Here is a 27,716-nt window from a genome sequence, read left to right as displayed (position 1 = left end):
TGCAAAGTGTATTTTTGCTCAAGTGTGCATCTGTCTATACACGTGGAACCTTGTTGTACGAGAAACAAACTGAAACATGAGATAAAGCTGAACAAAATATAGCTTTGACTCTGGTCTTGAAAAATCATGCTGCAAATAACAAATACACACACATCCACATGATTTCCATAAAGGAATAACTTTTTATTATTTTAGTCTGATAGTCTGTACATCTCTATTGATATAGTTATTACACGCTTCAAGTCAAACAAAATGAGTTGCCAAAAAGGATCACGCCTCAACCCTTGGGCTTAAAATTAAATAACAGTCAGTCAGACACGCACATGCGCACACGGTTTGTTGGAATGACAAATGCGTCGAAGGACAGCATGGGAGAAAGTAAAGTCACGTAACACCACCTCAAAGAAAAGCAAATGATGTGCACACAATTTAAAAGCACGCATACAAACACTGAGGCACCTGTGTACACGGACACGCTGTCCATCCGTCGGGTACATGAACGGTTATGCGGGGACTTAGGAAACGAAAGGCACTGCCTGCGGGATCAGATGTTCACTGAGAAGCAAGTCGTTAGCTTCGTAGCAAAATCGCCTAAATCATTTCGAAATTATTTGTCACACTATGAGGAAAATACCAATGTGCTTGCAAAACAAAACAAAAAAAAATTGTCATCCAGGTTGTGATAATCCGCAAAAATTGAATTGATGCACATGTATTGTTTGTACTATTTTTTTTCTTGTTTTCCCCAAATGTTCAAATAGGCCTTACGCAACTATGGTATTAGGCCAACAAAGTGCTCATGGACAAGTGGCCTCATTGATCATTTCTTTTATATGTGAAAATGTATGAAATTCTTGGGTTGAATGAAATCGATTAAAAAAAAAAAAAAAAGATCAATTGAAGTCAAATTCATCATCTGTCCAACTCAATTGCAATCATGCACACAACGCACATTTTGATAAGCGTGGCCAAGAGCGTTTGCGTAAGAAAGTCCAAAGAATTAAAAAAGAAGACTACCGTTTTCACATTATCTCCACACACGCACGATGATGCCAAAAGAACGATGATAATCATCATCAGAACAACAACAAAAAAAAAAGAAGCATCATTTTCCAGTGTCTACTTATGGTTTCACATCGTATGCATCACAAACCCATCATTGGCACATCATAACCTTATATGATGATTTTTTTTTTTTTTGTTACTTTTTAATACACGTGGAAGCCATCTGCATGAGAGTGACAAACTGACAGGCCAGAACATTTTCCATGCAGCGGAGGTAACTATATAGTTCTAACTCTCTACTAATGACACCTTTTCCACACTTAATAGCACTTGGTCAGCTGCAGCACTCAGATTCAAGGATAGATATACTGTACCTACGTGCCAATTTGCTCTTGCACCATTACACTTTCGCTCTGAAGACTGCAGTATTATACGGTACTCCACACACTACTGCAGTGGTCTCCTTTTTCTTTTCTTTTTTTTGCTGCCTACTCCTTGAGTAGACTGTGGTTTTGTTGTTTTTTTTTTTTCAGTCAGCAGACCAAACTGGTTGTATTGTTCAATGGCAAACCACCTACGAGCGTTTTAATAACCGCTTGTGATCCAACAAATTATGTATCATTAGATGATGCAGCTCTGATTATGATGACTACAATCACAATAGAAAGTATTTGTTAAATAAACAGCACTGCCAAGCTCCCTGAACGTGTCGATCAAAAACTTCCAATACAGCTCTTCTTGCCGTGGACCTCTGTGCCTAATGTTGTGGCCAGTCGGTGCGCACGCCACTTTTATATGAAAAAAAAAAAAGCGTACAAATGTGTTTCCCACATTTTAAAATCATCAAGGTTGGATGTGTTCCTCTGAGTTTGGTGCAAACATCCTATTCGTCAAATGCGCAGAAGTGTTTTTGAGTCACAAAATGGCTTCAATTGCAGGTGGACCGTAGACATTCGGCTGGGTCTCAATACACACTTTTCAAGCCCCTATGCCACTGAGCAGGATAGACTTGCTGAAGCCGCAATCCAGAATGCCAAGATTGAGTCGATTGTTTTTTAAAGCTTTGTTTTGTTTTTTTTGAAAGCTTTGTTTTTCAATATGGCCCCTGAACCTCCACCTCCCTCCCGAGCCCACGTCTTCTATTCAAGCAACAAAATCAACACCAGATTCTTGCACATCAGAGTCAACATTTCAATGAAGGAAAACACACACTTGGTATGATTGTCCTTTCTTTCTGAAGAGATTCTGCAAAGGATAATCATGCGTTCGATTCGTCATTCTAAATGGGTTGTTTAGGTATGTTGTGAGAGACTCATGCATAAGTAACACTTTGCAGTAGCAGCAGTAGAAGGAGAGAGGGTCATTTTAAATGCAACGGAACACTTTGTAGTCCCAGCTGGGTTCTTGAGTAAGTCCACATACCCCTAAAGTCTCCTGGAGCTCTTCAAAGAGGGAGCAAGGTGGGGGTGTATATATATGTGTCCTGAGAAAGGCTGTGTGCGTTTGTGTGTACATGCGTAGACGAGCTCAGCTCCGTCTCCAAACCGTCTTCAAGGATGGCGTCTCTCCGGAGCGGTGATGGGTGGGCATTCAGTGTTGAAAGGGTTAAATCTCTCCCTGCTTTGAGGTCACATGGTACCAGGTTTGGGGTGGGGGGGCGGGGTCAGGGGTCGTGCTGCTGTAGAGCTTGCTGTAGTTTGCGTCTGTACATTGTATATTTAGATTGCACGGCTCGCACACGCTCCGCCTCCTCTTTGTCCAGGATGACCAGGAAGTTTTGAAGCTCCGGGACTGAGAAAGCGTGCCACTGTTGACAAAACACACGTTACTATTTTCAGGTCAGTTGTTCGGCATTCTATGGCTTTTCATTTCAAACAAGAGGGTTGTTTGCAGAAGTTACAGGCAGTCTGCCGGACGTGTATTTTTTTTGCTCTGATGATTGGCTATTAAAAAGCGCTAGCTAAATATCGCTAGCTAACAAAGTACAGAGGTTTTGTTATTGCTTGACATGTATTATTTTTAAGGGTTGTGAAGGCAACACACTCATGTGCTTTTGGTGCATTAAAAAAAAAAATCCAATCATCTGTAATTTGTGTTTTATAGTTTAAACCATTAGTATGGGTGTAAAAAAAAAACAACCTTGGCTTAGTCATGTTTTTTTTGTTATTAGTGAAAGGACTGGGTCCCGACGCACCCTCATGATTGGGGGTTTATTCTATTCCTATGCAATGGCATCATCAGTGTGTAGTTCGTAGACAAAACGCCTCAACAAAAGATAAAAGTTGCCCAAAGACAAAGTAAAAAAACCAAAAAGATCAAACTTGAACTTGCTTGGCGGAAAAACATGTAGAAGAGTGCAGTAATCGGAAACAAAAGTGTGCTTTGTCACCTCCACTTCTCCAGTCTCGTTTTCTTTGAGGACAAAACTGAGCCGCTCCGGGTCAGGCCCTGCTATCAGTCTGAGAAGAAGGGGACGCTCACACAGAGGAAGTTTCTGGAACAAATCTGTCAAAAAAAAACACACAAAATACCAAAATTGGAATGTGTTCGATTGTATGTTGTATGACATTTCGAGTTTTTACTCCTTCCTTACCTTGTCCATCACGGTGCGTCTGCCTGTATAAAGCAAACTTGCGAGGGTTGTCCAACACCATGAACTTTTTCAGCAAGCCCTGGATCACCTCTCTGGTTGTTGTCGTGGAACTGATGTGCAACTGTTTCACGCAGTCACAGGGGAGGTAGAAGGAGGTTCGGTCCTCACCCTGCCCACAGTCTCGGCCCTCTGATGGTGAGCCATCAGGGCCTCCCGGGACCGGCACCTCCATAGCCGGCACTGTGACGGGTCGACTAAGCCTCAGATGGACTTTGATGAAACCTGTGTAAGAGCCGTCTGAGGCCTGCGGCACAGTAATACATCAAAGAAAAATTAGAGAGAAAAATTGAATATAATGGGCCGTGGCTATGCATACAATATCTTCGCACTGTCGGCCGGAAACACGATCCAAATATGGTCTATTTTATTTACATATATACACACACACTAGTGTTATTACAGCCAAACTGCTGATTGTTGTGAGGTGAATTGAAATGTTTTTTTTTTTTTTTTCAATGTGTATCCATTTCCGAGGTCTCCATTTTTTGGGCAGTTATTTCCAAAAGATCTGAATATGACAACTCACTAGTTTCATGCCATTCTCTGACACCCGGGCGTTATATTCTTCTATCCTGGTGCGCACCTCTTCTTCTGGAAGGTCTTTTACACCCCCCTCCTCTTCCTCCTTTGCTTCACTCTTCTGTTGCCAGACAAAAAAAAAAAAAAGACAAGCAATCATGCAGTGTCTATTTCAGCCACAAGATGGCGGCGCCTCCCTCAGGAAAGCACCAGCCTCTTTGATGAATAAGCTCGTCGCTGAAAGGATTTTACCACGCACACAAAAACAAGAAGGTGAATGAGGGACTACAAGAGCATCCTCATCTTGTTGATGCATTCAGTTGTTGCTTCTTCATCAATTTCCTGTCCTACATCTTTGCCAAATGCAACAATATGCTACTCTGACCGGATCTGAATAGGATGCAGATTGACACTTTAATATTCGTATAAATCTTCTCTTCCAGGCAACCAGCTTTGCCACTGAAAAGGGGAACAGGAAATGTTGCAAATGAAGTGCGCAAATGACTCAGTCAGCATCCCTGCACCCGATTATTGACTGCGCGCCATGTTTCTCACTCATTATGACGTGGAGGAGGAGGGTGAGAGCGATGGCAGCGGCAAATGACAGCAGAAGCAGGAGGTGAGGTGGTGGTGGTGGGGGCGTGGGGTGGGGAGGTAGTGAAGAGAGCGAGTAAGGGGTAAGGAATGATGAAAGAGAAGCTGCTGAGCCAGCCTTAGCAACACAGAGTTTGACTAGGTTATTTATAGTACACTCGGAAGCATCCTCTCTATCTTACATATATTTTTTCTTTCCTCTGTTCCTTTGCATTATCTGGAGCAGAGAAAGAGAGAGGGAGAGAGAGAGACTGTATGAAAGCGTGAGAGAGAAATGCAGGTCAGGAATTACTTCTGAAGGGAAGTCCTCAGGTTGTGTGCTGGAATCTGTTTCTTTTCTACAGAGATTTGCACATGAGCGAATGTGTGCATGTCTATGCATACAGACAGCTTTGGGTATTCAACAACACAACGCTCATATATATACTGTAGCTCATTCTAGTTTGAGATAACAATAATTTTTCATACAAACACACAAATTGTCTATTATGTATTTGAAAAATCAGAGTCCTTCAGCAGCTCTCTTATTCTCATCGGATCGGTCAAGACATGGTGAATCCTCAAAAATCCAAAGCGCTGAAATTTGCTCAAAACTTCATCACACATGACATCTTTCAAACTTTTCTGGAGAGAGTTCAGCAACTCATTTTGGATTAACTTTTGACATTTTGTGCTAAATGGAGAAGAGGTATACCACAGACAGCAGATATTATGGGAAGTAACCCGACTCACAATAAAATTTACAACAATGGAATTGGAAGTGTTAGCGGTAGAGGCAAACAGACATTTCACTGTGTTGCAGAAAAGAAATATATTGCTCGCATAATTTGGAGAATGATTGACAAAAATCTATATTCACTCAAGATGGACGCCAAAGTCAGGCAGAACGTATACGTTACAACACACGAGCATCAATGTGTCAAAAAAAAAAAAAAAAAAACCAAAATCCTCTCGCTTGGTGTTCGTAATGCTGGGACAGCCAAGTAACATTCACATGACTTAACCAAACGAGGAAACCTGTCTTCATTCTGAGCCCACGACTGCAGCAGGTTCTGCGAGTGGTTGCAAATACAATCAAATAAAAATTCATTCTGGTACTTTGACGGTTTATTGTGAGCTGCTTACATAAGAACGAACAGAACAATTGGGGGCTAAGAAAAACATCTGAGGAATATGCATGATATGCATCTAGAGGTCCTCCCACGTCAAAGGCAAGCGCATTGAAAAGAACCTCGCAGGAATTCCTGCGTTTGTGTTCGCCTCCAAATGCATCAGAGGCACAGGCATTCCTCTTTGCATACCGGCAGCAGCGATTACAAAACAATACTTGTAGCTTCTGACTTTCTCCGTTTCATAGCATTTACATTTAACCTTTTTTTTTTGTAAGTGTCATCAGATTCACTTCTTTTGGGTCTTAGTTACTTGAGAGCAACTTTCATTGAAATGTGAATCAAAGATTTCTATCCAGTCGATTTTACAGTACGTGATTGTGGAACTGGAGAATTATGACAGCCTAAATGTGTAAAAGAGCTGTTACATAAGGGGACACACACACACACACACACACACACACACACACACACACACACACACACACACACACACACACACACCTCAGGCTGACATGAGGATGTGTTGATGCACTCAATTTTGATAAGACCGGACACGAGAGGTCACACAACTGCTTGAAAGGTTCCCGGAAACATTCAGTATTTGTACGCGCGTGTGTGTGTGTGTGTGTGTGTGTGTGTGTGTGTGTGTGTGTGTGTGTGTGTTTTAATCACACATCCCAAAAAGTTCAAATGCAAAAAGCGAACGCACAAACTAGAACACCTGCGCTACAGCTCACAGTACACACACAAACACGTACAAATTTACATCGCACGTTCATACACGCACATGCTCATGCATTTTTTGGGATATGAAATCAGAATTGGAATAGAACTCAGTCGAGCACAGAAGCTTTCCAAGGTTGAACTTCAATCTACCCAAAAGCATGTACTCTATGTGCAACTGTTCTGGAGATGCCCTTTCTATTGGACAGTCATGATACCGAAAAAAAAAAAAGTGTCTAAGATAGTGCCGTACGTGTTTATTTGTGCGACCGCATTTTATTCCTGAATTAATTCACCACCATTGACGGCTACGGAAGTCAAAAGGTCCATTGCTTTACCGTGGGCTGGCAGCGAGTGGGTTTGTGTTGACAGCAACGAATGCCCTTTACTGTCAAGGCACACATACAAACATGAACGGCCTGTTAACTGTGGGTGCACAATAAAAATCTGGTGCACTGCTTACCCACTGAAACAACTCATAATGCGAGGATGTAAACTTACTGGGCCGTACCAGTTTTGATTCTGGGGCAGAGCAACTAAAAAGAAGGCAAAAAGAGAATATCATTTCTTTATTCACATATTGCTATTACATTTGTTTCCCTGGCATTGGGAAAAAAGTGTCTCTTAAAAAAATTCTATAATTGATCATTATTATCCCGACAGTCAAAAATAAAAACCTTATCTACAGTATGATTGCAACGATGTTGAGTGAAATACAATTTTCACTCATTTGTTATTCATCAGCCATGTAACTCACTGCATTAAAAAAGGTAGCGCCAGAGAACAATGCAAACAGCCACTGCTTTGCAAAAAAGCAGCGCGCATATTAAAGCTAGCAGGTTAACGCGAGGCTAAAAAGTGGAAATGACTCAGAATGAAAAAGAGGATCTTAACTCCCCTTTCACTGTTTGAATGAATGTACCGGTATGTATGGTTGTGTGTCTGGAGTCGAACACAATCGCCGCCTTTCGCACTGAGCACTTCTATGCACAAGATGCCACGCACAATCGTTTGCATAACCTCCTTTTCATATTCAAAAGCGCGGAGAAAGAGGACATGAATGTACTTGATGATGTACAGGAGAGAGCAGACACTCCCTGATGCTCCTGTGCCATAATGTCATTTGCAAGCATCTTCCTCAGGCTATGAGAGAGAACAAGCTTCGCCAGCTGGCAACAGGGATGCTGGCAGCAGAGTCAGGCTAAGCCCGATCAGCATTACGTCTCAAGCTAACCCGAACATGCTGACTACACAGCTGGTCAATTATTGAGGGATTGTACCTGGGCCAAATTAGACACAGAAGGTATCGCCGGGTCAGACGGCGGGGGTTTCAACTGGTTGAGCTTTAGTCTTTTATTTTTCGCTCGTCTTCGTAGAAATGCACCCACAGAGGAACCTATAAAGTGCAGGTGTCAAACTCGAGTCCCGTGGGCCAAATCTGGCCTTACCACATCATTTTATGTGCATGACTCACCGAAGCAAATGTGAGTTTTGAGGTTAAAAAAAAAAATTGAGTAAGAAAAATCATTTATGCTTTTTATGCACTATGAATGTGATTTATAAATTGTTTTTAGGCGAGCGAAAAGTAAAAATGAAGAATTGAAATTTTGTGGTTGCACAATTGTGCACACCCTCATATAGGTGGGGACGTGGCTATGTTCAAAAGTAACCAGTCACATTGACAGTCATGTAAAATGGGAGTCATCTCACACCCGTCAACATTTAAAAATACATCGAGTCTGATAAAACCAAAATGTGGTTCAGCTTTTCTATTGGTCTTTTTCTGACTTTTTTTGTTGTCTTCAAGCAGGAACTTGAAGGTTTTGTGCTAACACTGAGTGCTATTTTCAACTTTACATAATTCCATCCCCTGTTGTCGACTTAAGCTTATCTAAGAAATACAGCCCCTAAACATGTTGCTGCCACCACAAATGCTTCACTGTAGGCATGGTGTTCTTTTGATGATGAGCATTGGTGTGATGGCAACAAAAACACGAAAACAAATCCTCCCAAACAGATTGGAAAAATTGTGTTTTAAGTATAATGGAGGAAACGGACACACTGGAATTAATCCTGTATGACCGACTGGGGAGGAAATTATTTGCTCTCTTAAAAAAAAAAAGTTTGCATTTTAAATGGCAGAAAACACTGTTTAAAGAATAATTTAACAAACGAACAGTGATTACGTGGTATAACTCAATGATATTGTATCGGTTGTTGTATCGGTACATTTTTATGAGCACGGACAGGTGCACAGTATCGGCAGTGATACGATACTGTTATCGATACCTCTCAAAAGAGCGAAACTCCATCTAAAACTCGGAAAACAGTAGCACCGCCGAGAAAATGTTTGACCACTGGGCGGAGCCTCTTCTGTGCTGTACTCTGACTGGCCGATCAGTGTTTGGGGATGATTAATTGTACTTTGTCACAGAATCCCGCATTCGAGTGTAATGACAACATTAGGGAGGTTGGTATTGAATTTACAAGTTGGTGATGAGGCGAGGTCTGCACTCTGACAGGAGCAACAATATGCAAAGTATTGCCGCAAGCAAATATCATGTCTATGTGTGGAGAGGCAGACCCCCCTCCCAAAAAGCAGTTGCCATGGTACCCCCCCCCCCAACTTGCTACAGTTAGGCAGTAGCCAACACGCACGCACGCACCTCCAACAGTCAAGTGCTAGAGTTTCAGCTTTGTTTCTACGGAAACCTCTCCCACGCACTGAGGAGGTTGACATCATTACCTCAGTTAAAAATACATGTTGCGGCTTCACACCTCAAACATGCCCCAATGTTTGATCCATGTGTGCCCCCCCTCCACTGTCATGAGGCATCAAGGCTGGAGGGATAAGGCTGACGTGATCAATGTTGCTAAATAATGTATGACTTGCCATACATACATGCAGCAAGAGGCTGCCCGCAGTGTCCTAACCACTTCCTGCTCAAACTTCTGCTTTTCTTGCCTTCAAGTTTCTCATCCAAATGATAGTTGAACAACAACAAAAAAAATCCCCCACCAGCGACTCCTCTGCTTGGCGCCACGGCTACCCGCAAAAGTTTTGTACCTGAATGGAATGCCTGGGTTTGCGGAAGAACGACGTCTTGGCCGTGAAGAAAGTGAAGTCTTCGTTCTCATCGTCCAGGCTGCAGTAGCCGCTGCTCATGCTGTTACTGCTGGTCATGGAAGGTGTCGGCTCCGTGTTGACAGTCATGGAGAGGTATGGATGGCACAGCTTGACAAAGTCCCGCTTGAGCCTGACTAGTCTCCCTCAGAGTGTTTTAAGTCCCACCTGTGACGGCGATTGCAGGGGGGGAGACCAGGAAATCCGAGAAGCAGCGTACAAGTGACACTTCCCCCACGAGTGTTTGTTGCTCTGGCAACATATATGCGCCTATACATGCACACGCGCCGAAACGCACGGCAGGAGGTTACCTGGCCCTTGTGTCCTGGAGTCACTTTCCAGCTAGGTGTCAAGTTCACCCACCTGACAGCTACTTGCTACACTTGCAAACTAAAAGTCACCATTGTGTGCGCGCCACAACCACATCCTGTTCTCTTCTTAAGAATCATCTGAGCGGTGCTGATGTTTATACGGAGGGAGAATTTATCTAGTTTTGGAGCGCGTCAGAGCTCACGTTGTGTAGCAAACGATGCGTAAAGTCGAGCCGGTGCCACCGTTTACGTTCTCCTCTTCGATGAGTCGCTTTGGCAATGCAAACCAAGAGACTGATGCCTCCCTCGCCTCCTCTTTCTCTGCACCCGCTTTCCTCACTCACTCGCTTGTGCAGCCTCGCTCGACCATCTGTGGTTATCAGGCTGAGAGCACCCTCCCCCTTTTTCGCGCTCGCTCTCTTTCTCTCTCTGCAGTGCAACATCATTTCCTCTAACGGAGAGCAAGGGGGGGGGGGGGCTGTTGATGATTGAGCTCCTGTTTTACATATTGTGCGTACCACGACTGCAATGACAGGAAGATGTGTAGACAGTCAGACCAGAGAGGAAGATGGCTGTTATGTGTGTCGGTGTACCTCTACAATAACAAAGGCAAATGTGTTGAAAATGAATGGATGGCTCATTATACTGGAATTATTCAATTTTCAGGAATATTGATAGATTGTGAGCTATAGGTAGTTACGAGCTGTTCCACATCCATCCAGCGCCACAGTTTAAAGGGGAAGTCAACTCAAAATTTGTCCTCCCGATAGTATGTCCTATGTAGCCCCACTAGTCTAAACGTGGCTTTCTGATTAATACTGTGTTTGTGGAATATGAGCTAAGCAGTAAAATCGACACGTTTTTGTCCCTCTCAGGGGGCGGCCATTTTGCCACTTGCTGTCAACTGAAAATGATATCATATTTCACAATCATGGCTCAGCTTCAGAAAACAGATGAGCGATGATTGGTTCTTACCGGAGCCCTGAACAACTGTGATGTCATTTTCAAGTGACAAAAAGTAGCAAAATGGCTATCCCCGAAATGGCAAAGACCAGGTGGATTTTGCTACTGAACTTCAAAGTGGAAGTCCACCCCCAAATTTTCTTGATGATAATATGTTCTATGCACCTCCCTACTAGTCTAAACGCAGAATTCTCATTAATATTGCACTTGTGAAATATGAATAAAGCAGCAAAATCCACACATTTTTATCCATCTCAGGGGGCGGACATTTTGTCACTTGCTGTCAACTGAAAATGATATCCAAGTGCCTAAGGGGATCAGTTAACGGCTGTCAGGGCTCACCTGTTTTCTGGGTTTGATCATGTGTTGTTTGCAAGGTGAAAAAAGGGGGGATTTTCTTGCTTAATTCATATCCCACAAACAATATTAATCAGAATGCCATTTAGACTGGTGGTAGGGGGGCGAGGACATATTTTAAAAGAAAACGTAGTTGGCAAAAATCACATGATTGGGAAAACAAAGTAAAACACACATAAGAGGAGAATAGCACATCTTATCTGAACGAGAGGAAATGTATTTTGTAGCGTGAAATGGGAAGCCTCCGCTAAGTCAGACTTCCTTGTCGTAATTCAATAATTCAAACAGCTCACGAGAATGACCGCAAACACAGCAAGCATTCAAAATGTATTGTCCAAAATATTATACACGGCTAGATTGTATAGGCGTGCCTAATATTACGGCGTGGACGTTGTAACGCTGTCAACATTGGTTTGTGGAGAGTTGATCTTGTGGTACTGAAAATGAGAAGACCATCTAGTGAATGATTACCCAGGTTGGAGATTAAACTGACCTCTAACCTCACGCCGACCCTTTACCCTGCCTCCTAACTCCCAATGAGCCTGTCCTCCGAAAGGCAAAGCCGATTCCCCAAACACGCCTGCCATTGAATGTAGGAATACTCATTACATCTGTATGCGCATTTATTTTCTCTGTGTGTAATTCATGGTTAACATTTACTCAGGTGGTGATTTACCAGATGACTCCTTCAAATGAGGCTTCCTCATTTGGATGCTCTGCACGCTTCTTAGGTACTTTTATGTTTAAAATGGATACGTGCGCGTTCACTGTGCATGTCTACGACGTCCTTTCACGGAGGAGTTTTGACCAGCTCCATGCCTATCCTTATGTCTGTATTATACTGCCCCCATGTGGTCAGGGCGGACACACCAGAAGGAGCAGCAAAATGTCCACTGAACTGAAGCAAATAATGTCCAGAAACATTTTTTTTTTTTTTTTTACATTTCACGGCGAAAAGATGGCTTGAGATATGAGTGTCGTGATTTAGGAACGTGGTCATGGAACAAAATAAACTCAAGGCACTGCAGTATTACAAATCAGGGCTGTGCATCTCTCCAATAAAAGATGATTCGATAAATATCTTCACATAGCACCCATCTTTTAAATCAAAACCAATTTTCCAATTCAAAATATTTTTTGTTTTTTTAATTACCCCCCTGGTATATATCATAAATGAGACTGATTGAATCCGATTTTTGAACCACCGGTGAAATTTTGCCTTTGAGGTCCCAATTTTAGGTCCCCATGGTGACACGACTTCTCATGTGGGGAGTGTGATCAGTCATACCAGACTCCTCACTGCTGCAGAAGTTCGGAACTATAACATAAACAGAGGCCTCAACCAAAGGTGACACTCGACCGTGCAGCCATTATTGAAAGTAAATTATCTGCACTATGTAGGTACACAAGAGATTTTTTTTTTGTTTTTTGACAGGAAATCAATCAAACCCCGACATCCCATACATACACACCAACACAAACAAAGGGGAACCCCACACAAATAAATAATTTGACATCACAGAGTGAGTGTTTTCTGCTACATACAGTTGAGAGAGGCCTGATGCACTCCGAGCCATAAAGGAGAGCAAATGACAGCAAGAGAGCGAAGAAGACCGCAGGGAAATAAATCGCCGTCTCTCTGTTTACTGCGCAGTACCAGTGAGCTGAATATTCAGCTCATTAAAGTGAATCATTCATTTGTCATTTGCTTGCTTATTTTAAACATTGTATTGGGGCGGCGTGATAGTAGGGGAAGGTTTGTTCACACTCACTCAGAGAAGAGTACTACCTGGCTTGCTCCCAAGCTTCTAATTTTATCTCATCTACCCACTGGCTGCTGACATTCTGCTGCGGGCCCGTGCGTCCGTGTGACTCGCGCTTTGTGTGCAAGCGAAGAGTGTGCGTGTGTATGTGCTGAACCGCGACTGTGTGGGTGACTGCAGCTGAGAGGCCAGGAGCACTGAAAAGTACACGCAGAAGTGATTTGTATAACTATACCACATAATCCTTGATTTCCACATTTTGCCAGTAATGGAGGCCTGGTGCATGTTTAAGTGTGCTTCCTGTTATTGTTGGGTGGGGGTGGGGGGGTTCTGAAAAGAAGAGGTTGTCTACCGTAAAAGGGTGGACTTGGAGAGATGTTGAGCGAAGCACCGTGCAATTATTTGACACACACACAGACACACGAATGCGTGTCCATGCAATCCATCCGCACATAATATTCAGAATGCTTACTTTGTGTTTGGGGGTGGAACAGCGGCTTCTGGGAAATTGAGTTTCTTCAGGCTTATGGTCCCTCTGGTTGCAGTCCAGCTGGACTTGTCTCTCACACTCCAGATGGCAGGTGTAGGTGCAATCTGAGGAATGCATAAACACCCCAGTTACACTCAATAAATGACAATGAAATGATAAATGATGTAATTTAGCATTTATAAAATCCATATTTAGATCACCCAGTCTTCACGTGCATATGTTGCAAACATGTCTCCCCCCCTCCCACAATTTTCAAAATCCCCGCACAGATGCAAACCTCCTTCAAAGGGGGACAACAGCGCTATCTAGTGGCAACATTCAAATTCACACCAATAATTGTGGCAATTACTATGACAAACATATTGGTGTGATCGTCATATCCTAAAGATCACATTTTATAGTGTGATTAGATCTATAGGGAAGAACAGAAATATCACGTTTTTGTTGTTACAGAGAACAAATACAGCTAAATAAATAAATCCGATGCTTCAAAGAGACCACATTGTACAGACACATGCAAGGACCATGTAATGTATACCACACAATTCAGTACACTAGAATGCTGACAATCCACTTACACACACAAGGTACAGGAATAGCAGCACTGGCACTGTGAACTATTTTTTACTGCTTGGCTAGAGAGGAACAGATTTACATTCTGCTCCTAAAACTTCCCCAAAATAAATTTGTCGTGGCCAGAGGCTTTGCACAAACTCTTCAGTCTCACAGCTCACGTCTTTGCCGTTGGTCACACAGTCCATGCAAAAGAAAAATAAGGAGATTTTAAAAGCACACAGGCAAAGATAGAACTGCAGCTCGGAGGCGACGGTGATTCCTAAATCGTTTCAATTTTTCACGCGCGCGAGACTCACAAATTAAACTATAGGCAACAGATGCAGTTATATGTCATTTTTCCCCCCACAACTTTTGTGATAGATGAGTGCAATGTCCTGGTTCACACTGCATCAACACTGTAACCATGGCAACAAGCCTCTTTGTGCTCATTGTAAGGGCGATATTTTGTCAAATAGAGCCAACTCTCCAACAGCAGTTGGGTTACAATTAGTTGATGGCTAAGAGATTAAAAAAATTACTGACATAAATCATTTGAACTCAGTTGCCAAACACAACGGCAGCACCGTAGCACATAAGCAGTTTCTCAGATGTGCATCCATGTTTATGTTCTCTAGATTTCTCCATAATGGTCCTTTTTCATTGGGGATGAGCGAGTGCTGATAACATGGATCGATATCGGGCATATACCAGCCTTATTTGAAGGTATCAGATTCCCAAGGAGGGTACCGATACCAACCACTGATACTTTCATACTTAAGGAAAAAAGGAAAAAAAAAACTGTCATCAAGTAAGTCCTTCTCAGTAGTAGTTGTTGGTGCTATACCGCGGCAGTGTGACACATCGGCAAATCATCATCTGCGTCGTAAAGAAATGTCTTCACTTTTTTGTGATTGTGTTAAATGACCATTTGTATATCAAAAATACTGCAGGTAGTGGTACTTTTCTCCCAATAGCTGCAATTGAGTAAATAAACAGTCACCCGGTCACAATTTGGGAAAAACGCGATTTAAAATGGAAGATGACATCACGGGCAGTATTTAGATTTTTCAGTCACGTGAAAATGAAATGGTTTCGAAATTCCGGCGTCGTCGTACTGTACCGTATGAGCCGAAAAGGGTTCACATAGAGTACACACAGACAATGAGGGGGCTTGACGAGTCGAAATGTGACGTAGAACGGGGAGTGGCGGCTCGGGGATGAAGCGTCTTGCTGACAGGCACCTAGGAGGTGTTGGGGGAAAGGCGAGTGCTCAGATAAGCAAGTGATTGTGTTGCGCTCACTTCTATTTAGGGGCGGGTCACTGCAGAAAGATGAAAGGAAACACGAAGAGGAAAGGAAGAGAGGAACTCCTTTCCTGCCTGCCTGAGATCATTTGAAGGTATCATTTGGGAAAGTTGCATTTACAGTAACTGTCCACCCATCTATTTTCCATGGTGCTTTTTCTCATCAGGGTCACGGGGTGAGCTGGAGCCTGAGTCTATATATATGTCGAGATAAATGAGAAAAGAAAAATACTGCATGGTGGGGTAGAAAATCAGCTCATTAATAACGATGGAGAGGGGCTGGGATTCAATCAATGATACTTTTTCAGACATGTAGGTTAAATTGCTTTTGCGTTTTCTCTCTGTGTTGTACATTTAAGCGGTGGACATCATTTGCATGTTCGGAAGAAACAATGTAACATAACGTAATCTTTTTTGGGGGGGAGAATTTAAGAAAATTATCGTGAAAAGTGTTCATGTTCAAATTGTGTCTTCAGGATTAAAATCTCAAAATATCATCTTTTCATGAGGACTTTTAATGTTGGTCACAATGGTGGTACTGTAACTTGAAGTGCCAAGGATTTTCTCAGGTGGTACCCGATGTCAAACATTATTAGTTCAATTCCCATAAAATGCATGCGCTTGGGTAGAACGCTTGAGTATCATGAGAAAACCAACGTCATCATTTAAACCAGGCAGACAGGGGACACCCCCCCACCCATCTTCCTGTAATTCCAACATCCGTTGCTGCTCCCCGTTGCAAAAAAAAAACCCAAAAAAACAAACAAAAAAAAAAAACCAAAACAAAAAAAAACCCCAACTAAACAGCCTCAAAAAATGGCACAGTAGATTTCAATCCCAGACATGATGGTTATTGTTGGCAAGCTCAGCTACAACCTTGGGAGGAGCGTTTTAACTGTCTTACTGTGGAGTGAAGTGAGAGGGAAACACCAGGAACACTCGCAGGGGTGGAAATTTCCCTTTGCGACATGCCCACAGTGGGATGATCATGCTTCTAACAAAGTACCAGCATGTCACAGTTCATCAAACAATCACATTCCCACGCCGATAAGATGAAGCCACGGGAGTCGCCGATTCGCAGTTCGCGATAAACAACAACAATATTTCAAGAATGCAGATAGAAATGTGACGGTTAACCGCCCTGGAATCGCGATCCAAAAGAGCATTATGGTAATTAAATGTTTTATAAAATAAAGTGTTTCAGTGGTTGTGATACCTGTAGCGGTGTCGTGTGTGCAGTTTAAGTTGATCCACTTCTTTGTGTGGATATGCAGGGAGCGCAATTCAGCCTTTGTTAAGTGTTAATGGACCCACATGTCTGTAAAGGTCAGTGAGGCATGTTGACACTTTTGTTTGTTCCCAGTGTGAGAACGCTGAGGGGTATCTGGGAGAAACTTCTGTTATTGCGCAAACAAAGAAACCTGACATTAAGATGAGCAAAGACCAGTTCTGCTCAACTGCACTGGAGTCAGGTTTCAGTTTCAAGTCCACTTTTCTTTTTTTCTTTTTACGCCCAACTTTTCATGATGTCACTTTTGACGGTATTAAACTCTTTATCAGAGCCGTGGCTTCAAGGTCACGACGACTTGTGCGTGTACTGCGATGTTGTGTGTTGCTACATTACACTCACAACCTCGGCTGATCTTCCATAGCGAAATCCCCCAAACACAAAACCGCCACCACACACACACACGCACGCACGCACGCACGCACGCACGCACGCACACACGCACACACACACACACACACACACACACACACACACACACACACACACACACACACACACACGTCCCTGATCCCATCTTTCCGGTCAGACTACTTCTAAATTGACACTGCCTCCAGAAAGAGAGAAGTGGTCATGTAGATGAAAGTGTGAAATGAAAGAAAAACTCAACACAATGAGATAAAGAGTGTGTTGGAGGTCAGAGCATGACCTGGACAAGCTCATGAATTCCCCCAACAAAACCCAGCTGTCCTAAAAAACACAGTAATAGAGTGATGTAGTTATATTCTTTACTAAGCCACATCAAAAAAGCAAAATAATAAAAGCACCTGACCATACATTAGCAAAATGTGACTTGACCACATTACATTAGGCCCCACAGATGCATACCTGAAACTCCGGATGTGACAACGGAGGTAATGAGGATTGTGGATGGTGCGCAGGGGAGGAGTTAGGCGACCACTGTTACGAAGATGCAAGTACAAAGGCATTATATTTGCGAGACCTGAAAAACAATGCTGTTGAGTATGACAGCCAGAGGGTGACTTTTGTACCATTGAGTCATGAAGCCATGCTATTTCATCACGAACAAGTTGTATGAGAAATACGATTTGATTTACAGTAAACAAATAAGAGATGGAGGTGGTTTGGAAGCCAGAGGAGCAATAAGATGGGTGTCATCCACATAGCAAGGAAACTTGATCTACAGATTTCGAATTTACTAAGAATCTTGACAAAGTGAAGAAAGCAGATTACAAACAAATGAGGCCCTAGAACGCAACCATGAGGAACACCAGTAGAAACGCAGTTTCTACGCAAAATATAAATACTGCCGTGATCCCATGTGCCACCCATTGGCTTTGTATTAAAAAAAAAAAATTGCATAATCCTGTCTCATGATTTGCTGTTTAATCCTGTCCTACTATAAAATATTTACTGTTTTATCGCTGTAGAAAAAGTGAGTAAAACAAAAGCACCTTTTTCCACAGCATTATCGCATGTGGTACCTGTGTGTGTGTGTGTGTGTGTGTGTGTGTGTGTGTGTGTGTGTGTGTGTGTTTGTGTGTGTGTGTGTCAATTGCACTCAGCTTGTCTCCATAGAGGCCTGCTTAAGTGGAACATTTCAAGACATGCATATCTCTGGTTTTGCAAAGTCGCCGCCCTCATAGTTCTTTGGAAGCCCGAGCAGTCGGAATGTTTTCCCATCGGCCAAATCTTCACTCTTCTGTAATGCGAGATAGCGTGTTTCAGAAGCAGGGACGGAAAGACTTGGGATTTATATATATATATATTTTTAAACAGTACAGACAAGTCGGTGTGCGACAGGGACAGGAGGGGAAACATGGAGATTAGCCTAGTTCTTGGGGTCATGGAGGATTGTCGGTATGGCGCCAAATAGCAACATGATGGGGTCGCATTGTTGGTTCACCATATCTGGGTGAAGAGGGAGGGGTAAATCCGAGTTTAGGCAACTCTAAGTCAGGAGCGATGCTCTTAACACGGTCACTAATGAACCCAAAAGGGGTCTTACGAGGGTATTAAGAGCATCTTTTAGCCAGTCTGATCCCATCATCCTATCATAGCTCATTTAGAAGAGCTATCCATATTCTCAGTGCAGCTAATGCATCCCATCCGTCACAATATCGGAAGGAATGAAACCGATGCACTTAAACATTGTTGCTCGCTCTCTTAATAAGCACTCGCCGCACAAGTGCGAGGTAACAAACCGCCAATTTGGAGGTAACATATATTTTACTGATGCACTTCACCTCCGAGACTGCGGCATCTTCCTCCGAGCCAATGCCGCCATATGTCTGGCAACAGATGCACACCTCACCAAACAAACAAGAGGAGATTTTAATTGTGTTTGTTTGCGGAAGGATTCTTGCTGGCTGAGCTGCAGATGGATGCCGCTGAAGGCTCAAAGTGGTGCTTCCAAAAAGGGCGGCCATCACGCCGTTACTTTTGCACTTAATTTCACGGTGTGAATTCTGACAGTGCAATCATAAAGAGCTTTCATGACGAGTAAGCTAATCGAGGTTGTTGTGCATTCTGTTTGCTAGTGAGCTGAGACAATGCGGCTCATGGATGTCACACCAATTAGGCAGTTGACCAACAATGATCTGGTTCATGAAAAGATGAATATGAATATGCATAAGTGTAGGTGGGTAAAGTATATTCACGCAAAGCGTTGGCATATGTTACTTATGTAGCACAAACATGACAGCACTGCTGTTTTCCTTGTGAAGCACTCACCCACACTGAGCGCATAAAATGAGCCCAACGTTGTCATTCCCTTTCAGACCGATATTTAAATTGCAGTTTTAATCCTCTAAATGTGACCCAAACAACACTTTTGTCTTCCGTTTTCAGCTACGAACAACAAATAGCTCCTTAAAACGTTAGGTAACATTTAAAGCAATTCTCTCTGTCTCTGTCTCTCTACAAAAAAAACCCCAAAAAACAACAAAAACAATTTCTGATCTTTGACTCTCAACTATTCAGTAGCTGACTCAAACGGCCTTGAAAAATAACACTGGAATATTTGCGCTTTCACTTTAACTGTAGGAGGCAAAAGCAACGTTTCTACCAGTCACTTCCGTTTATCCGCGGTACAGTTTGCAACTGTAAAAACCCTCATCTAGCTTGTGTTTTTCCAATGCAGTGTGTGTGGGTGGGCTTAGTGATATGTATAGTTTGACGTCACAGCAGAGTGACACAGTTTAAGCCACTGATGAATTCACCAAAAGACAACACAATCCAAATCCATTTCAGTTCTTTGTCAGCCAATCATCAGACTCCATTTTGTTCAGCTCCACCCGAGTACGATATTGCGATTTGAACCCCAACAGCTGGGAGCCCATATGTAGTATGGGCTATATTTTAAGTTATTTTGGTACCCTTAGCAATTTCTGGAAAAATAAAACTTGAGCATGCTTGCGGATAAAAGGTTAATGTAGCAGTTAATGCTAAATTAGCTTCTTCCAACAAGTTAAAGCAGAGGTCAAAATCAGATCCCCTGGCAAAAAAATGGAGATAAAAACAGTTTTAACTCCTCTCAGCTCCCCAAGGGGTAGATAGAAGCTTTCCAACCAGTTTTCTGTGTTCGAGGGGAAATTCATGTAGGCCAATGCATCATGTGGCGACGCCATCCTTGTAATTTCCCCGGTTTGGCAACTATGTCACGTTAAGCTTCTAAGCCTGCCACTTTGCCTGTGACCGCGTTTTATTATAGCTCCATCAACTTATCGGTACTTTTTTTTTAACATTTCAGACACGTCTATTAAACTCAGTTCATATGACCGTAACTGAGGCATCTCCATGGCAACCCATCAGATAATTTTGCCAAGTCACAATGTCTGACCGCTAAAGTCACCAACTTCAATCGAAGCATTTTAGAGAATTTCCCTAAAGTAGGACCAATAAGGTTGTGTGTGTGTGTGTGTGTGTGTGTGTGTGTGTGTGTGTGTGTGTGAGACAGAAGATAATTATAGGACAGAAAAGAAGAAGGGAGCGAGGATTAACTGGGTTTCCTTCCTGGGAGCGCCATCTAAAAATATCTATTATCTTCCTGCGGTAGCCTGTACTATTGATCCTTTTTCTAAAGCCTTTTGTGGATGCATCGTGACATCATTAGGTGAGTCCTGTGAGCAGGTTTGCACAGTCGGGGGTGGGAGACACTCAAAAACATGGAAATGTGCTGCAACATATTTATTTATTTTTTTTACTTGAGCTGTCAGTTTCCTGCAGTGGAAGCCAATCAATAAAACTGCAGGGGCCTGCATTTTTTTTTTTTTTTTTTTTTTAAACACTGGTCCCAGTTTGTGCTTGAGTTACATTAGGCATTCATCAATCTCCTGTCCCAACTAACATTAGTTGAGCTGGATTTGGAAACAAGGGGCCCGGGGGCGGGGGGGAAATCGATGCCATACAAACATCCTGCTACAAATACGAAATACAATAGTTTAATTGGATTTTCCGGGTATCTTTGGCATGCTTTCTCCTTCTGTGTTGATTGCAGATCTCTCTGCATTTGTTTGTTCTGTTTACTGGACGATTCTGCTGATCCCAGCACATCTGCACTCTTTGTGCAGGCTGTTCACACATGATGGTGCACAGAAAGTGAGCAGATAGAAACAGAGCAGTCGCAATATCCACAGCCCGCAGCCTGCCTTTGAGCCACCCACACAAAAAGTGTCCAGTCATCACATCCCCCCCTTTGGGAAACAAAACAGCGACCCGTCTTTTCATCGCAACAAGGCAGACCTTCGCTCGTACGCAAACTTTAGCTCTCAGTTTTCTGCTGGTTCTGCCTGAGCTACGCTCTTGCGGTCATACCTGAGGTGGGGAGCAATGACCCGTTGGAAGCTGACCTCCGAAGCATCCTCAGGCCATCGCTCCACGATCGGGACTTGGGCAGCCTCTTCAAAAGTCGTCCCAGCCGGCGTGACACCTGCCCGAAGCAGGCGCTGCTGACTTCCCCCTCCGAGTCCGCCCGCACCTCCTCCAGACGAAGAGACACCTGACCGAAGAACGTTCTCCCCACCGTGACACCTTCCACATTCCCGGACCGGCCCTCCACCGCCGTCTCCCTGCCCCCTCCGTCTTGCCCAGGTGCTACCTGTGCCATGGACGGAGCATGGTGGCACCATCTGGAGGGCATCGTCCCATAACCCTCGCTGGCTCTTCTCTGCTGCCCCCGCCTGCCCCTGTCCCCCAGAGGGCTGCCCCAACGCCAGCCCGCCCATGGCCCCCCTCTGCCATCCCAGCGTAGCCACTCTGCCACCGGTGCCACGCTTCGAATAAAGAGCCCCTTCTGCGCTCGCTCTGCCACCCCTCCACCGGTACTCCTCACCCCGCTAATGCTCTGTCGCCTCTCACTTTGCTGGGACCTCCCGGCCCCGAGGTGCTCCTTTTCCCTCCATGGTCCGATTCCTGTGAGCGCAACGCTTTTCCAGCCCTCTGTCGGTCTGTACTGCAGCACCCACACTCCGCAGTGATGTGCAGCTAGCTTAAAGAGACAGAGACCCCCACATGCGATATCAGCGTCACTGTACTGTGCATAACAGCTCTCCTCTTTCCTTCCAGCAGGAGCGTTCACCTTCTTGCTTCTTGCTTATATTACGACAAGATTTACCATGAATGACACTCGCATTCCGTCTTTGCAAGGACAATCCAGTTTCATAGGTTCGATTTTTGCACATCAAGTGAATCATCTCGAGTGTTTCCCTTGCTTCTTTTTAGTGCGCTTCTGGTTATTAACAGGCAAGCCCTACGTTTTAAGGGAGCAGAAGGGTTTATTCAGCACACATCCTTCCATTTTCTGTTATCTATATGCTCATTAAGAGCACAGGTGTATGCCACTTGACGATAGGTGAGAGGCGTGGTACACCCTGGACTGGTCACCAGCCAATCGCAGGGCAGCCTTTCCAACCTCTATTGCAGGGGTGTCAATCTCATTTTCGTCGCGGGCCACATTGAAGTGACCGTTTTCCTTCGAGGGCCGTTATGACTGTGAAAGTATTTAAAGGAGTCAAGAATAATGGTTGATTCAACGATTGTTTAAGTTAAGATTTGGTAACAAGAAAATGCTTACAATATCTGTCTTATTTATTACATATGAGGAGGTGAAATTTTGGCTCAGATTTGAGTTATCATGGTAGACGTTGACATGTCTGATTTGCTTTCGCGGGCCACATAAAATGAGGTGGCGGGCCAGATCTGGCCCCCGGGCCTTGAGTTTGACACCTGTGCTCTATTGGGTCAAGGCACATACTTTCCTCTAGAAAAAAAGTCACGGTATACCATACCAAAGAGAAATGTCACAAAATGGAGACTGAAACTCTAACCCCGAGTTTAATTGCGTAGTGTGAAATCCGGTTCAAATTTGAAATAAAGTGAAATTGGATCATTTCTCACAGCACACTAATGTGGCAGCGTGGCTGGGAATTCCAGCGTGAAAAGTTCTACCGTACCTTGATTTCACCTGTGTTCTCATCGTTTATTAGGATCACAAAGCCTTAAGGCAAGATTTTCTGAGGAGCGCCTTTGCTTTGTCCTTCTGCGGTCCCACTATCCAACCACCAAGGACAATCTAAATATAGAACGCCTGAACGTCCTCCCTACGAGCAGGGCATGGTGGCAACAAGGCCTTTCTGCGTAGAATATATCTCTCATCTTCTAAATGCAACTTGCCATTGCAATCGTGAATCAAAATTACGCTGTGTGATGCAAACTCATGTACGGTTTAATATTTGGGAAGGGGGGGGGGGCATAACAGATGAATTAATGGAGTCAGTTGAAGGACGATGGTGTTTCTTCTACGCTCAGTAGTTTCTTTCTTAGAGACGACTCGTCAGCTCCGGCGGAATGTTTTTAAAAAGAACGTCCATCACATGTCTGGCAGAGCTGCGACGGCACAAAAAGTTTGTGAGCCATTGAACACAACCTTTTTTTTGGAGGGTGGGGGGCGGGGGGGTTCTTCCACTGTGAATGGCGCCTTGTGGAGAACCAATGTGGAACAGATGAGAGGCTCGACGGAAACAAGGCCTGCACTGTGTAGACAAGAAGAGACCAAGGAAGAGATGGTCTGAAAAATAAAGTCTACCTCAACATTAGTTCAGGTGCCCGATAAAGAACACACTGCCGTGACCAGGATTCAAACCCGGATTGCCGCGGCTACAAGCGAGGGTTACTCACCACCACACGACCACGACCCTTGTACCAGAAGTATTCGGGCAATAATATTACACTTTCTGTGACTGGGTCACAGGCCGAAGGTCATTGTACTTTTTAACAATCGGTTCAGGGGTATTTGCTTCCCAGGGCATTCACCTTGTGGGCCAGTGCAACAACTAAAAGGCTCGCGGGGAGCCAGAGGGATAACAAAAATGTTGGGAAAATGTTGATGCACTTTTGTGTTCTCTTTTGAGACCCTGTCATGTTGATCAACATACAGCAAAAGCAGTACCGTTGTTGCATCGGAACACCTAATTAAGACTTACAGGTGCTAAATGGTGCCACAACAGCACGGTTCCCTCAAAGCCTTAATTAAATCCAAATGTGACATCTGACTCGTCTGCCATGCCTGTAATCCCAGTCTCTCCATCCATCAGACATAATCCCGGGCAGGAGACACGTAGCAGGGATTAAACGGGCTGCCAATCTCCCTCCCTCCCTCCCCCCCTCTCTGCCTCCCCCCTCTCTGCCTCTTCTGATACAGTAAACTCGGGTTCAAAAATACGTCCTAGACAACATTGAAAAACCAAACGTGCAGCATCATAAGGATGATGAAGCATGCAAACTGAAAACGGGAAGACCTGGAGAAGGACACGACAAGACCAAAGATGTATCACGCAATTTGTAAAAAGATTGTTTTTTGGTTGCAAGAAATCCAGACTCAATCCCTGTGATTTTATGGGTGTTTTTTTTCAAAGTGGATCATGTGTGCATGCATGGGCAGTTTCTATTTTGGTTCTTCCAAGCCACAAAAATATCCAGAAACACCGACATTTATGTTACCCCGCATGGCTGCACATCCATCTCTGATGTTTTGTGAGAAAACGCTGCAGAGTGGACCATTTATTCTTAGGGCCAGCAAATAAAATGACCACCCCCCCTTCAAAAAAAAAAAAAAAGAGAACTTTTTTTGGTCCTGTGTGCCTTCCGAAGAAATTCATGACCGACAGTAATCTTTGCTCTCGCTTCACTGGGCGGCCACTCGCTGATGGAACATTAAATCAGACAGCCCCGCAGCGCTGCGGACACTCGCGCGAAACTTTGCACGCCATATACATTGCATCACTACAATCTTGCACGACTTTTTGTCATCATATCCTATGTCTCCTTTGTCTTAAATTTTCTATTTGTCGTCCCCATTAAAAATCTGTGATACTGCTTCCCTAGACGTTAAAAGAAAAAGTCTTATCAAAGCAGACAGCCAGGAACATGAGTTGTCAAGCGTTCTTGGGTCCTTTGAAAGGCACTATTATTGTTATTAGGATAATTAGAGCACACTGCTTGCATACATTTCCGCCAAGGCAGTCTGTCCAAAGACATGGAGACACTGTAACCCAATTGACTGAGGCAGTACAGGTGTTTGTGATGTCAGCAGTAACCACGTGACCCCAGCAGAACCCTTCCAACGTGTTCACCAGACTGCACATAAATAGGCCCCATTTAAATCGGTTGTTTCTGGAATGCAAAAGGCAACAACACATCACTCAAGATGACAAAACAAAAACCACCATTTTTCCTCTCTTTCTCTTGAAACAAGAGCCATAAATCCCGAAGCGAGAACAAGGAGGCAAAGCTGGAAGGACAAGATAATGAGCTTTCCACGGGTAAATGTTGGCAGCATCCGTGCAGCAAAATGTCAGCTACCAAAACAACAACTGACTACTTGTACTCTCTTCGCGAGATCTGAGGCTATAACCGCCCATACTGGAATACACACACGCTGAGCATTGCTAGGCGGTGCAACATTTGAGGACTTTGAAATGTCTACTAGTGTATTGCTTGGCGTCGGGCGGAATCCTTGTTCCTCCAAAATCATTGCTTTTCAAGAGAAACCCCCAAAACAGTTCGTTCAACCATGAACATTATATCGTCAAAGAGTGCGAGCCATTTTCAACTTTAGATTGATCACCAATAAAAATAAATAAATAAATACACCCACACGTGTGGCCTGACCAACAGTATAGATGAATGAAAAAAATGCAATTGTGACATAAAGAGGTTTGAGCCCCACGGCAGCGACATGGACAGCCTTTTGACTATTTTGTAACTCAATTTTAAATCGAGAGCCGCGTGATGACCTGTGCTTCAGGTCTGGCTACTACAGCACTTTTTGTCCTCACGAATAAGACAAATCGGTGCACGAGTAGAACAGCTATGCGCACACCAGTAGAGTGACTATGTCTCACCCCACATAACTAGTAGGCGGAAAGCCCATCGAGGATTTTGTCGATAGCCTTGATATTCAGACGAATCGCATGTAATGGTACACAGTACACACATTTGTCCTCAATAGCAAGAGACGAGGAGAATGACTATGAAATGCTAGTTGAGTGACTGTGTCCTACTAGTACATTTTATTCCCACTACTAGTGCCACTTTTTGCCTACTATTATATATGGAAAATGACCAGAGTATTTCTTTGGAATGCTTGATATATATGTTAAGGTCCATGCCATGTACTAGTACACTCTTTATGCGAATTAGTAAGGCAATTCAGCACTATGGCAATTATTTACAGAACGCTAGTTCAGTGAGTGTGTCCTACTAGCTGTTTTTTCTACTACTAGTGCCAGTTCAGGCTGAATATATGGAAGGCTGTGAGAGAATACCTCATACTAGCAACTAAGCTTTTTCCTCACCACTAGTAAACATCCTGTTGGTGTCACGAGTATGTTTTCAGTTACTAGTCGTGAGGCAAAAGTGTGCACTAATACCCATACCGAGAGACCATTGGAGTACTGTACTCACTTTGACACTCGAGGGCCTGCGCGGTGATCTGACGGCTGCAAGCGTCACACCAGTCCTGCGTAACGGCCTTGGCTTCGAACCGGTGTCCCGCACCCTTGTCGGCCGGGAGCGGGAAGATGGCCCAGGCCTCCCTGCGGGGAGGCTCGGTGCGGGCCAACCTCACCACTCCGGTCCTGCCCTGCGTGAGACGCTCCAGAGGAAGACCCCCGTTCTCGTCCCGGGCGGACACCGAGCTAAAAATGCCCTGGTGTCCGACCTCTTTGTTGGTATGCTCCCGTCCGCTGTGTCGAATCTGCCGGTGCCGGGAAGCAACCGACGCGCTGTTCGTGACATCGACTGGGGCGCACTGGAGCGCAGCCTTCGCGTTGCGGTCCCGAGAGTCTCCCCCGGCCGGGGAGCTCCAGTCGGAGCGCACGCTGCCCTGCTGCCTGGCTTGGTCCGGGCTACGTGGCGAAGCGGGGGCAGACGAGGCTCCTCGTCGGCACCCACCCGTTGGAGACCCGCCGGTTGCGACTGCCGTGTCGCCCGTTGGTCCTACAGGCAAATGACACGTCCCGGCTTGGTTCGCGGCGGTAACGGAACCGCATCTTCTCAACATCATTTTCTCCCAGGAAGACTTCCTCGGAAGGGTGATTTTCTTCCTGCTGGCAGCCGGTTTGAAGACCCGAAGCAGAGGTTCCGAGTCCAGCCTGTGCTGGGCCGGGTGTTGGCCCACCACACTCGCAGAAGCCATCGCGGCTGCAAGCTGCTTAATGTGTCTGCCGTGTTGTGCTCCGTCCGTGCCTTGAATGTTAACTCAACTGTCGGGTGACACCAGCGTGTCACCGTGACGTCACGACCCGAGAGTTCTTCGAAACCTACGGGCGCGCTCTCTCCGAAGCGACGTGAACGCGCTCGGATTCTCAACTCGAACGTTAAGTGTCTTAATTGTTGAGTGCTCGGCAGATTTCTAGTAAATAATCTGGCCACAGAAACAGAATATATATATTGATCCACTGGTGAAAAGGACACTTTGATTCGCTCCTCTTTCA

General features: G+C 44.3%; 1 protein-coding gene across 3 annotated transcripts; it reads right to left on the bottom strand.

Annotated features, from left to right (window-relative positions):
* Positions 1-159: 159 nt before the first annotated feature.
* On the bottom strand, positions 160-27,716 carry rassf5 (Ras association domain family member 5). Of its 3 annotated transcripts, none has more exons than XM_019880524.1 (6): positions 26,686-27,716; positions 13,597-13,718; positions 4,185-4,298; positions 3,599-3,902; positions 3,395-3,510; positions 160-2,812 (listed from the first exon to the last, which is right to left on the bottom strand). In XM_019880524.1, the coding sequence occupies exons 1-6, from the start codon at positions 27,416-27,418 to the stop codon at positions 2,669-2,671; spliced, it is 1,533 nt and encodes a 510-aa protein (XP_019736083.1). In that variant the 5' UTR covers positions 27,419-27,716; the 3' UTR covers positions 160-2,668. The 3 variants fall into 3 exon arrangements, with proteins under 3 accessions (XP_019736083.1, XP_019736084.1, XP_019736085.1); XM_019880525.1 differs by lacking the exon at positions 26,686-27,716 and adding an exon at positions 21,538-22,334; XM_019880526.1 differs by lacking the exons at positions 13,597-13,718; positions 26,686-27,716 and adding an exon at positions 9,674-10,814.

Source organism: Hippocampus comes, unplaced genomic scaffold (assembly GCF_001891065.2).
Source record: "Hippocampus comes isolate QL1 unplaced genomic scaffold, H_comes_QL1_v1.1 scaffold68, whole genome shotgun sequence".
Taxonomy (NCBI): Eukaryota; Metazoa; Chordata; class Actinopteri; order Syngnathiformes; family Syngnathidae; genus Hippocampus; species Hippocampus comes.
The sequence above is the reverse complement of the archived record's forward strand: the minus strand, read 5'-3'. Positions and strand labels throughout refer to the sequence as shown.